At 38.7% G+C, this 13,324-nt stretch overlaps 1 protein-coding gene across 5 annotated transcripts in view; it reads left to right on the top strand.

Moving 5' to 3' along the window:
• Positions 1 to 12,769, top strand: part of CCAR1 (cell division cycle and apoptosis regulator 1) — a 34,102-nt gene extending 21,333 nt beyond the window's left edge. For 3 of the 5 annotated variants that reach the window (XM_064716197.1, XM_064716194.1, XM_064716193.1), the window contains 9 exons: positions 1,643 to 1,834; positions 3,132 to 3,365; positions 3,715 to 3,826; positions 4,994 to 5,076; positions 5,525 to 5,671; positions 6,070 to 6,190; positions 8,089 to 8,274; positions 8,551 to 8,756; positions 9,360 to 12,768. In XM_064716197.1, coding sequence (XP_064572267.1) covers positions 1,643 to 1,834; positions 3,132 to 3,365; positions 3,715 to 3,826; positions 4,994 to 5,076; positions 5,525 to 5,671; positions 6,070 to 6,190; positions 8,089 to 8,274; positions 8,551 to 8,756; positions 9,360 to 9,419 — 1,341 coding nt within the window. In that variant the 3' untranslated portion in view covers positions 9,420 to 12,768. Of the gene's footprint in view, positions 1 to 1,642; positions 1,835 to 3,131; positions 3,366 to 3,714; positions 3,827 to 4,993; positions 5,077 to 5,524; positions 5,672 to 6,069; positions 6,191 to 8,088; positions 8,275 to 8,550; positions 8,757 to 9,359 lie in introns of all 5 variants that reach the window. The other 2 variants (XM_064716192.1, XM_064716196.1) reach the window with 1 other exon arrangement.
• The last annotated feature ends 555 nt before the right edge of the window (positions 12,770 to 13,324 follow it).

Here is a 13,324-nt window from a genome sequence, read left to right as displayed (position 1 = left end):
TGCAATGAGGCCAAAGCTCAACCATAGAAAAGGGGGCAGAAATGTCTGGAAAATAGCTTGTGCTTTTGTTGCTTTTAAACCTGCTTTTTTGTATGTTACCTGCTAACCTGTATGGGGTGATTGGAAGTTTGATGTTTTTATACATCTCTGTAAACCTTGTTGAGGGAGGAAAGGCCAGTTCTGCTTGCTGATTCTGTCAGCTGCTGCTGCCTTTTCCCACAGCTGGGATGGGGTTCAGCTAGCTTGGGTTTCTTGCCACAGCTTCCTTTAGGATTGAAGGGGAGCTGTGGTTGTGCTGGCTTTTTATGAAGCACAAGCTCTGCCTTGACTTTCTTTGCAGTCAGGAGACTTCAGTATTTGTCTCTTGGCAATCAGTAAGGTGGTGGCATTTTACATTTTGTTACCCTTTGTTTCATTTGCATCAGATATATCTATAGAGATTGCATTTCCCATAATCAAGAGTTAGATAAGTTGTCATCTGTAGCTGTTAGAGCTGTGTTGGGTGTCTTTGGAGAGGTGAGGTATGAACTTTCTCTTCCTTTGTAAGGAATAAACACCTCTGTGCTGTGCAGCTCTGTGTTCCTTCCAGCAGCTTAGGCTTTCCTTTGCTCAGGAAAGCAGAGAATCCCAAAAACTCATGTAGAGGCTGAAACTTCAGCTTTGGAGTGTGGTGTTGGTTTCCAGGACGAGGTGAGAGATGAGGAATCTGACTCTGTGTTCTCAGAAGGCTGAGTTATTATTAATTTATGATATTATATTGGGTTATGTAATGTATATTATGTTATGTTATATTATAATTATTGTATATGGTATGTTATATTTATTATATATGTTATACTATACTATATTATACTATATAGTATAGTATAGTATTATACTATATTATTATACTTATTTATTATACTATATAGGTATATATTCTATTCTATTAATATAATTCTATTCTATTATATATTATATTATACTATACTATGCTATACCATATTATACATTATATTATACTATATTATACTATATTACATTATACTATATTACATTATACTATATTATATTATACTATATTATATTATACTATATTATACTATACTATATTATATTATACTATATTATATACTATACTATATTATACTATACTATATTATATTATACTATACTATATTATACTATATTATATTATATTATACTATATTATATTATACTATACTATATTATACTATATTATATTATACTATATTATCCTATCCTATCCTATACTGCACTATACCTAGTGTAGTAAATCTAGTGTAGTCTATCTGCTATATTTTATATTATAGAATGCCATACTAAAACTATACTGAAGAAAAAGAAAGATACAAACAGAAGGTTTAACAAGAATGATAATGAAAAACTCGTGACTCCTCAGAGTCCAACACAGCTGATGGTGATTGGTCATTAAGTAAAAACAATTCCCATGGCACCAATCAAAGATGCTCCTGTTGGATAAACGATCCCCAGCCACATTCCCAAGCCGCCAAGCGCAGGAGCAGCAATCAGATCATTATTATTTCCATTTTTCTCTGAGGCCTCTGAGCTTGGCAGGGATTTCCCAGAGCACCCCCAGTGCCACTGGAGCGTGGCCCACGTTGCTGTTGTGTCCCTGCAGGAGGAGGAGCGGAAGCGGCAGGAGGAGCTGGAGCGGCAGCGGCGCGAGCGGCGCTACGTGCTGCCCGACGAGCCCGCCATCATCGTGCACCCCAACTGGGCGGCCAAGAGCGGCAAGTTCGACTGCAGCATCATGTCCCTGAGCGTGCTGCTGGACTACAGGCTGGAGGACAACAAGGAGCACTCCTTCGAGGTGGGGACACGCTCTCAGCTCTTCTTGTTTCTCTCCGATTCTCCTGTGAAGGTTCCTGGGTTGCCACGGCTTTGGTTTGTGCTGCAATAGGAATGCACTCAGTGCGTGGCATCCAGAGGAATGGAACACACAGGTTTTCAGATAAAGTTGTGTAAGGATTCCACGTTCAAAGCAGATAGTAAGAAATCTGACACTTGATAAAATTCTGATATGGTGGGAGTTGCTAAAATTGCACCTTTTCGGGGATCTCTGGGTCAGGATGACCCTGATGTGTTAGGGAGTCTCTTTTCCCAGCCCAGCAACCGAAGGAGGAGTCAGGATTCTTCTGTTCTGCTTGTCAGGGTTGTTTATTTTCTGTTATCTATGGCAGTCTTTCCCTGACCCACCAAGGTCTGTCCAGCAGCTCGGGTTGAGGCACACTGACACTTTGAGCGTTATCTTTTTATACTAAAAACTACCTGTCCATTATTTACAATCATTTTCCAATACCTATCACCTATGAGATAGATAGATAGATAGATAGATAGATAGATAGATAGATAGATAGATAGATAGATAGATATAGATATATATGTTTTTATACTAAAAACTACCTGTCCATTATTTACAATCATTTTCCAATACCTATCACCTATGAGATAGATAGATAGAGATAGATATATATGTTTTTATACTAAAAACTACCTGTACATTATATACAATCATTTTCCAATACCTATCACCTATGATATATATATATAGATATATAGATATATAGATATAGATATATATGTTTTTATACTAAAAACTACCTGTACATTATTTACAATCATTTTCCAATACCTATCACCTATGATATATATATATATATATTTTTATACTAAAAACTACCTGTACTTTATTTACAATCATTTTCCAATACCCATCACCTATGTTAGACAGTGTGTTATCTTTTTATACTAAAAACTACCTGTACATTATTTACAATCATTTTCCAATACCTATCACCTATGATATATATATATATATGTGTTTTTATACTAAAAACTACCTGTCCATTATTTACAATCATTTTTCAATGCCTATCACCTATGAGATATATATATATGTTTTTATACTAAAAACTACCTGTACTTTATTTACAATCATTTTCCAATACCTATCACCTATGAGATATATATATATATATATATATAGATATATAGATGTTTTTATACTAGAAAACTACCTGTCCATTATTTACAATCATTTTCCATAATTATATAAGTTTTTAATACATGTTTTCAAACTTTTTGTCATTTTTCTTCTTTATGTGCAGGTATCATTGTTTGCAGAACTCTTCAATGAGATGCTTCAGAGAGATTTTGGTGTCAGAATTTACAAAGCACTGATTTCTCTCCCAGAGAGAGAGGACAAAAAGGACAAAAAAAGCAAAAAAGATGAGAGAAAGGAAAAGAAAGAAGAAAAAGATGATGAAACAGATGATCCAAAACCTAAAAGAAGAAAATCTGGAGATGATAAAGATAAAAAAGAAGAGAGAGATGAAAAGAAGGTCTGTAGTTAGTTCATATGCAGTCTAGCCTGTCTGGATAAATTTTAGTGTTTCTATTTCTATTTTACATTGCTCCTTTCAGAAACTCAGCTCTTGTAATGTTAGTTAATTGATTTGACTTTTTGATCTATTTAAATATGCTTCAATTATATTCAGTAATTTAAAATTTTTACAGGTGTATTGGGAGTATTTTAATATTCATCTGTATCATATAAATTTGTATTTGTGTTCTTAGATGACTTATGTATGTATGTATGTAATGTAGGAAATTTTGACTGGCAGTAAGGGTTTTACTTTGCTGGGTTTTTTTGATTCTGACTAGATAAATATTCAGGAATTTTTTTTCCAGAGGGAAGATAAAAGGAAAGATGATTCTAAAGAGGAAGAAGAAACAGAAGAGGACAATAATCAAGAAGAATATGATCCAATGGAGGCAGAAGAGGCTGAAGATGAAGATGAAGGTATCTTGAACTATGACTTTTGTGACCTTTAACATTTTTTTTTAATCATCACTGATGATGTTCTTTCAAGCTGGAGAATGCACTGGAACTAGACAATTCAAAATTGCATTATTAAGCTGATTTTATCCTAGGAATTTTGACCAGTTCTATATCAGATGTAAGTGCCTTTGGGCAGGCCCTGTATGAACAGGGACTGTGAGGAGTACTGCACCAGCCTTAAAGAGCTGATGCTGATCTCTGGTTTCCAGAATAACTCCTGTTTCCTATAATTTATCTGTAAGAGTGGCCTGGGCTTGTCTGTTCTGTACCAGTGCTCTGCTGCTCCCCAGAGTCTGTCCTGTGCCATTCCCAGTCAAGAGTTGCTGAGAAAACCCAACCATGGAGCCACAGAGGTGCAGGAGAAAGCAATTGGTTCTCAGAAAAGGGTTGGCAAAATTAGCCAAGTGTTGTAATACATAGTTTTCCCCAAGTTTTCCTCACAGGGAAGGTGAGCTTAAAGCTGAACTTGGCTCATGATTCTCTGTGCCAAGACTTGCATGGGAGGTGCAGAGCTGCATGCCATAATCCATCCCAGCAGTTGTTTCATTTCTATCTCTCTTTCAGTCTGGTTTTACTGTACTGCCTGCCTTTAGACAAAAAACCTGCCATTTGTCATTGACATCTAATAACTGAGGGGATCTGTAACTTCTTGGAGTGTCTAAGTCATAGGAAGAGTCATCTCTCACTCAACAGGAGTCTAAACATGTGGTTTTAATTACATAGTGTGTATGGGTTTATTGTATGAAATATTTGAGAGCAAATAATACTGAATTTGAATAACCATAGCTGGGTGCAGACTCTGCCAAGCCTCATTAGGGAGAATTGTGGTAATTTCCTGCACACCACTGAAATAGATGGGGATGTGGGCAGCACTCATTTTGGCCTAGTTTGCATTTGTCCTGTGTGTGAAACAAACACAGGGAAACAATTATAAATGGCTTATGTTAAAATAAGAGAAAAATCAGAATTTAACAGCGCTCACTTGAATGCATTTTTAAATTATTTTTCGGGGAAGCATATTGCAGATGTTTGGGGCTTTATGTGGACTTTTATAGTGGCAGCATGTATTCTGGTAATGGTTATACAAGGGTGTGCTGTGGTATGTTGAATTTTCTTTCTGTTTTGCAGATCGGGATGAAGAGGAAATGAACAAACGGGAGGACAGAAAAGAGGGAAATAAACATTGCAAAGAGAGGGCATCCAAAGATAAAGTAATTAACACCTTTCTTAACGACTGCACACACCTTGTTAGAGGTGTCCTAATTCCAGCTTAGCTCTATTTTTATTATAAGACCTGTTTTCCCTTTGAAAGCAGCTGTTAAGTAAATGATTGAGGGCAGAGGTGATGTTTCCTATTTTATAATTAAATTAATTCTATGACCATTTTTTACATACTAGCATGAACAAAAGGAAATTGTGTCTACCAGCTATCACTATCCATTGTGATGTATTTCTTCTAAATACTGAAAGATTACTTTTCATATATAGCTTAAATTAGTCTTAAATAAGATCTAAGTAGGTAATTGATAGTAATATTAATTACTTGACTTAAAGTAACAATAAAATAAACAGAGAAAAAACTTTTGTTAGGTCAGAAGTTGGTATATTTTTGGAATGATATTTTAACTCCCTAATGATGCCATAATCACTTTTCTCTAGGAGAAAGACAAGACCCAGATGGTGACTGTTAACAGGGATCTGCTGATGGCTTTTGTTTATTTTGATCAAAGTCATTGTGGGTACCTGCTGGAGAAGGACATGGAGGAGATCCTGTACACTCTTGGACTTCACCTGTCACGTGCTCAGGTTTTGTTTACTGCTGAAAAACTTCCCAGATGTTACAGCACTGGTTTAACTGGGATAAATGTAACTTAGCTTCTACAGGCTTTGCTTGCATACCTGATCTCTTATTTACAATGAAATGAGAGTTTAATCTTTTGTAAGTTGACTGGGAGTGAAAAGGTGAAGTTTGCAGTTTATAATATGCCCATACTGTATATGTAGCTTTTGTCTCTAAATTGTATTTATTCTTTTCTTATTTTTATTCTTATTATTTCTTATTTTTGCATTTTAAGCCCCAGTATGTTAAAATTCAAAAAGCTATGCAATTTCTTTTAAGTTTTCCAAGCTAAACCATTCTTGTTTAGGTAACAGGATGTCTGGGTATTAAATAATTATTAATTATTTTTTTCCATGTGTTGTAGGTCAAGAAGCTGCTCAATAAAGTAGTGCTTCGAGAATCTTGCTTTTACAGAAGACTAACAGACACTTCTAAAGATGAGGAAAACCAAGAGGAGTCTCAAGAGCTACAGGAAGATATGCTAGGTGGTATTTTCTTTTCCCCACAAACTTCCAGAGAGTTATTTTTATGTGATAATGAGAGTTCTGAGGTACTTGATTTCTTGTAGAAGCTAATTGAGCCAGTTTGGAAAAGTAAATCTTTGGCAGTTCAAAAGTAACAGGGTTTTTTTGTGCTTCCAACATATAATGTTGCAACTCTAGGATAAATCTTAATGTCTTGGAACAGGAAAGAGGACAGAGGCTAATGCTAATATTGATGAACAGCATTCCTTGTTTTGAAGTCAGGAGGCTCAGAGCTGCAGGTAGTAGAGTGGAGCCTGAGTTTTGGAGACAGTTCTTGCAGGAAAGAGGCACAGAATGATGTCTTGAAAGAGAAAGCTGCTTTTTGGCAGGGGGGAGGATTGGGGTCAGGAGAAGGAGAGAGAGAAGTGTGAGGGATAGAGCAGCAACCTTGGGTCTGTATTTGTTCTCCTGAGCAGTGTCTGGGGTTGGTCTCTGGGATGATGCTGTGATATTCAGGAGCATCATTGAGAACTGTCTGAGGTTGGTCTCTGGAATGATCCTGTGGTTATTTAGGACACAGCAGCAGCCTTGGGCCTGTGTTTGTTCTCCTGAGCAGTGTCTGGGGCTGCTCTCTGGACTGACCCTGTGGTTATTGAGGGTAGAGCAGCACTGAGAGGTGTCTGAGACTGGTCTCTAGGATGGCATTGTGGTTATTCAGGGTAGAGCAGCACTGAGCAGTGTCTGAGGTTACTCTCTAGGATGACCCAGTGGTTATTCAGGGTAGAGCAGCACTGAGGTGTCTGAGGTTGCTCTCTGGAATGACACTGGTATTGAGGATACAGCAGCAACCTTGAGTCTGTATTTGTTCTCCTGAGCAGTGTCTGGGGTTGGTGTCTAGAGAATGATATTGTGGTTATTGAGGAGAGAGCAGCACTGAGCAGTGTCTGGGGTTGGTCTCTAGGATGACCCAGTGGTTATTGATGATGGAGCAGCAACCTTGGGCCTGTGTTTGTTCTCCTGAGCAGTGTCTGGGGTTGGTGTCTAGAATGACGTGGTTATTGAGGGTAGAGCAGCACTGAGATGTGCCTGAGGTTGGTCTCTAAAATGATGCTGTGGTTATTGATGATGGAGCAGCAGCCTTGAGTCTGTATTTGTTCTCCTGAGCAGTGTCTAAGGTTGGTGTCTAGAGAATGATATTGTGGTTATTGAGGAGAGAGCAGCACTGAGCAGTGTCTGGGGTTGGTGTCTAGAATGATGTGGTTATTGAGGGTAGAGCAGCACTGAGATGTGCCTGAGGTTGGTCTCTAGGATGGCATTGTGGTTATTGAGGGTAGGGCAGCAGTGTCTGAGGTCACTCTCTGGCCTGACCCTGAGGCTATTGAGGATGGACCAGCACTGAGGTGTCTGGGGTTACTCTCTAGAATGACCCTGTGGTTATTGAAGGTAGAGCATCACTGAGGTATCTGAGTTTTCTCTCTGGCCTCACCCTGTGTTTGTGGAGCACAGAGCAGCACTGAGGTGTGTCTGAGGCTGCTCTCTGGAATTATGTGGTTATTGATCACAGACCAGCACTGAGGGGTGTCTGAGGCTGCTCTCTGGCCTCACCCTGTGTTTGTGGAGCACAGACCAGCACTGAGGTGTCTGAGGCTGCTCTCTGGAATTATGTGGTTATTGATCACAGACCAGCACTGAGGGGTGTCTGGGCTGCTCTCTGGCCTGACCCTGTGTTTATGGAGCACAGAGCAGCACTGAGGTGTCTGGGGCTGCTCTCTGGGCTGACCCTGTGTTTGTGGAGCACAGACCAGCACTGAGCAGTGTCTGAGTTTGCTCTCTGGGCTCACCCTGTGTTTGTGGAGCACAGAGCAGCACTGAGGGGTGTCTGGGGCTGCTCTCTGGGCTGACTGTGCCCTCCCCTGCAGGGAACCGGCTGCTGCTGCCCTCCCCCACGGTGAAGCAGGAGTGCAAGGCCGTGGAGGAGAACGTGGGGCTCATCGTGTACAACGGGGCCATGGTGGACGTGGGCAGCCTCCTGCAGAAGCTGGAGAAGAGCGAAAGGGTGCGGGCAGAGATTGAGCAAAAGCTGCAGCTGCTGGAGGAAAAAACAGGTGGGATGTTACCTTGAGGGCAGTGCTTACAGGGGTGCATGGCACTGAGATTTCTTTAGTAGAGAAATCAGTTTGGGTGATACTTGTGATTAAATTGTATCCAAGTTGAATGCAAGACTTTAAATGTGGTCAGAATTAAGTATTATCAAATGGTAATTCAATGCAGTTTTTAATGTTCTTTAAAAATTAGTATTATGGTGTTGCAAATAGAATATTAAGATGCAAACTACACAGCATTGGAAGTGACTTGACGTTTTCATTTCTTCCCTTCCTAAGATGAGGATGAGAAAACTATTCTACAACTGGAGAATTCTAACAAAAGTCTCTCTGCGGAGCTGAAAGAAGTGAAAAAGGACCTTGGCCAACTGCAAGAAAATTTGAAGACCTCAGATGATAAAAAATTGCAATTTGAGGGTCAGCTGAATAAGACAATCAAAAATTTAGCTACTGTTATGGATGAAATACAGAGTGTTCTCAAACAGGTAAGAATTGTTTAATTCTATTTTTTTATTATTGTAGACAAACTTCTGTAGACTAATTATTGAAACAAACACTTGAATATAAAAACAATTTTGACATGAATTCAGGGCAGGAATATCTTAACATATCTAGAGAAGAAGCTTAATGTTTGATTGAATATTTAAAGATAACAAATTAAATTAAATGTGTTTTTTTCTTAACCTGCAACATATGTTCCTGACTTCAGTGTTTTTAAAAAGGTATAACTGTTCATGTAGATCTCAAACTATCTGGATGTTTTCTGGTCCAAATCTGCTCCTCTGTTTTACTGCTCAAGAGTGCTTTCACAAGGCAGAATTCAACTATTTCAGTATGTGGGAGTATCTCAGTAAAATGAGTTTTAAGCAAAACCCAGAAGCTCCAGAGCATTTCTGCTCTTCAGTTTTTCAGGAAGATCCTGGAATTGGTTATAACTAAATGATTAAATTCACACAGCTCACACAGTATCTTAAAGATACAAACAGGATCTGTCTCATAAAACTCATAAAGTATCTGCTGCTTTACAGTTTGTGTGAGAAATGTAGATTCTACAATTCCTCTCATCCTCTCAATTTTTTCTTTTGAAGGATGTGGTGAAGAGCGAAGATAAAGATCAGAAATCCAAAGAGAACGGAGCAAACGTATGATAAACTGCTGCTGTTAGAAGAATGGTGTTACATAATGTAATATAAATCATGATACCAGAATGTATGGGAAGTGATGCATGTTTGATTTTAGTAGTATAAATATCTTAGTTCCAAAAGATGTATAAAGTTTTATGAATGTGTCTGCTCCAGAAGATTGCTTGTAATTCTTAGCATTCAAGTTGAGACACTCCTCGAGTGAAAATAATTTTGCATTGCGAAAAGTTTTAGGATGAACTTTGTTATAGTTTTAACCCTAATAAAGTTCATCAAGGTAACAAACAGTAGCAAGTATTTAATTACCAAATGTTTTTCATTGAAGTCTAGTGAAATCAAATTTTTCATTATTTATAGACTTGCCATTTTTCGGTTTTTGTCTTTATTTCGGTCTAATTAGTCTTTTTAAATTCAAATATAAATCACAAAGTAGCATGCTGCTTAATTTTACAAGTAAAGTTTTTTTTAAAAAACAGCTTCTTGGATTTTTATTTTTTTTTGTTTCACTTGTCACGACTTTTTTTCCCTTCCAAATATACCTTTCTTTCCCAAAGCTGCTGTATTAAAGCCTTGTAATAATACAGCAGTTTGGATGAGTTAAGAAAGCAATAGAAACCTACCAAAATACTGGTAGAGTTGTGAGATTTATATGGAAATACACGGGCCTGGTTTAAATGTGTTTCATTTGTGTTCACTAAATTGTTCTTACCTTTGGATTCATATAACTACTCCTTTTGAATAACAACTGCAGTCTGTTAGGATGCACAGCTGGATGCCAGGCCAGCAGATGTGAATAATGCCTTACCTGGAGAAAAGCTGCCAGTGTCAGCTGCCTTGGGTTTTAAATTTGGACTGCCAGGGTGGGTGATGGCTGCTGGGACTGCAGTCCAACCACAGCTGCATCCACAAGGGAATTGCAGAGCAGCAGGACACAGCTGGTTTGTTGGGAAGGGGTGAGGGGCCTTTCTTTGTGCTCACACATGGCCAGAGATGGAAACTCACAGGTTTGTGTGACTTCCTTGGCAAAGGCAACTTACTCAATGTGAAACAGCAACACTTGTATTTTGGTGCAACTTTCAGGAAAATTAAGGGGTTTGAAAGTTGGGACAGAAGTGTTTTCTTACAGAAATGGTTAATTTTAGCAGATGTTTTCTTTTTTAGCCTAGATGTCCTAGGTAACTAAATACCTGTTAGGAAAGTCCAAGTGCCATAATATGTATGAATAACCTACATGGAAACTCATGTAGCTTTAATGAGATACACATTAAAATGCCTGAATTTATGTTCAAAAGAGTCTAAGCTGGTGCTTTTATCCCTTACCTTTCTTGGCTCTTTTGGGGCTAGACAAGTGAAATATCTTTCATTCAAGTAACATGCACAAGCTTCCCCCTCATTCATCTCCTTTGAGTCTTGTATAATACCTGAACTGTTCACAGTCAAGCAGGAAATACTCTAAAAACATGAATTGTATATAAGCACACAGAAAAGACATGCTTTAAAAATTGGAGATAACATCTCAGAATGATTGAATGAAGATGGTGATAAATTTATCTTATGAAAAGCATTATCTGTGGTGTACAGATGGTGTTAAATTCTTTTGTAATCAAATTCTATTTTTCACCTTTACCTTTGTACAGATTGTTGACTGCATGTTTAATTTTTGACACTGAGCACCATTTGTGTAAATGGACTTGAAAGAATTGCATCTGAAATACTGTGTTCTTGGATTTCAGCAGTATGTGTGAACATACAAGAAAATGAGTCTAGAATTTAAGATAAAAACATTTCAGGCACACTGAAACATCTGAAATATTTTGCTTGGGTATTTTTACCTTAAACTGCTGAGCTGGAAGCAGTTTTAGAACAAGCAAGCCTCCTTATCTCATTCAGTGAGGGCCCTGTGAGACACTTGCTAGAGTGATACAGATTTTTACAATATTTAACAAAAAGAGTATTTGTTAGAATTACTGTAATCTTTATATTGATTTGATGTAATAGTGTTTCAGATACTATGTACAGTCTGCATTTGTGTTGGAAAGGAAATTAAATGGGTAAAGAATAACAGAAAAACAACCAAGGAAAGGTTTTAGAACCTGCACAGAGCTTGACCAATGTCCTGAAGCACAAATAATCTGAGGGAGAACAGGCTCCTCTTACAGCCTGTGGGACTTGCTGGGCCAAAGAGCACCAAGTTCTGTGTGTGACCCACACTGATGCTGTGTGTTAGCTAAAGCTTCTTGCTGTTATTCCAGAAATACAACTGATTCTAAGGAAAATTGAACAGAGTATCAGTAGTGGGGGGTTGGAGAATCAGTCTTTTGTCTGTTTTGATTTATGAACAAAGTTTTTGTGTTTCATGTCCACGTTTCCCACCTTACAGCCTTTGTGTTCTGAGTTTATGTCCCAGTTACTGGCAGGAGGCTGCTGAAGGTGAGCCTTGGCATCCCACCTGTTTGGACTCCTTCAATCATCACAGATGCTCTGTAGGACGTGGTAACTCTTGGGCTGCTTTGTTCTGTAGAGAGCCCTACTACAGCAGCCCACACATGGAACCTGATCTCTGGTTATAGACTTATTTCCCTCCCTTTTGCTAGTTTGTCTAATGAAGGCAAATTAATGAGTTGAACCCTTCCACAATGCCATTCAGCCCCGTGGATGTCTGTGAATGAGGCTGAAGGAAGATCCAAGTGCCACGTGCATGCAGGCTGGCCTAGGATAACACAGGCTCCAACATTGTAAAGCCTAGTCCTGTAACTTCTCTTCATTTCAGTGTTTAACTGCTTTGAGAGAGAGGAATGGCTTCCAGTCCCTCTTTAATATGCTCTGTGAATATGTTTGGTCTTATGTAACAGTTAAATTTCACTGATCATTTGTCAGGAATGTGCACAAAATGTGTTTTTCTCTTGCTTTTCTGTACTGTTTGTGTACCCAGGTCAGGTTCTTCCCTTGGATGCGTTCGTTCAGTGCAGTTTCTATTTTAAAATATAAAAGAGAAAAGAATTCATTTGGAGTGACTGAGTCTTACAGCCAGCAGAAGATTGCAGAATGTGTAGGTGGCACAGTCACTGCACTTACACTGGTACCTTCAGAGAAATGGGTCTAGAACTTCAGCTGGGACTGCACATTGCCATGGAGTGTGACAATAAAGATGCCATAAATAATGGATACTTTCAGCTATCAGAACTGCCAGTGTTCCTGCAACAAGCTTTTATGTTTCTGCACACTGGGTCTCATTGATGCATTGCACAGAAATTGTAGTAAAAAGTTCTAATAACAAAATGCATTGCTTTCAAGTAAAACCAATTTCCCTTATTTATTCATCCTCTACATAATCCACAGCACCACCATACAGAGTGTAAACAAACCAGAGCTTTGGAACACCAAATCTCACCTGCCATTGTGTGTCTGGTACCATAATTGTGTTTTGGAATGTTGCTTTTGAATTTCTAGGCATTTAATGCCCGAACTTGTCTTGAAAATGTGATGCTGCTTTTGATTTCTCGTATCCTGCTGCTTTTAAATTGTCTCCAACAAGTGAATTCTAACGGGTTTGAGGGTTTGGATCAGGGGCCCCACAGCAGGTGTAAGAATCAGAACCTTTGCAGGTGTGATTTATGATGCTCCAAGTTGTTGTGTATAGTCAAATATTAGTTCAGCTCTCTTTTATTCTTTTCTTTAAAAGGACAGCAGAAAAATGCTGCTGGGTAGATTTGTTGCATGCTGCAGTTGGATGTTTATTTGTAGAAATTTCCTGAGCTGGATTCCAGCACAGGTGCCACATTCCCAATGCCAGGTGTTCTGATGGGAATCCTGAGCTGGATTCCAGCCAAACTGACACATTCCCAATGCCAGGTGTTCTGATGGGAATCCTGAGCTGGATTCCAGCCAAACTGACACATTCCCAGTGCCAG

Source organism: Zonotrichia leucophrys, chromosome 6, assembly GCF_028769735.1.
Source record: "Zonotrichia leucophrys gambelii isolate GWCS_2022_RI chromosome 6, RI_Zleu_2.0, whole genome shotgun sequence".
Classification (NCBI taxonomy): Eukaryota; Metazoa; Chordata; class Aves; order Passeriformes; family Passerellidae; genus Zonotrichia; species Zonotrichia leucophrys.
The sequence above is the reverse complement of the archived record's forward strand: the minus strand, read 5'-3'. Positions and strand labels throughout refer to the sequence as shown.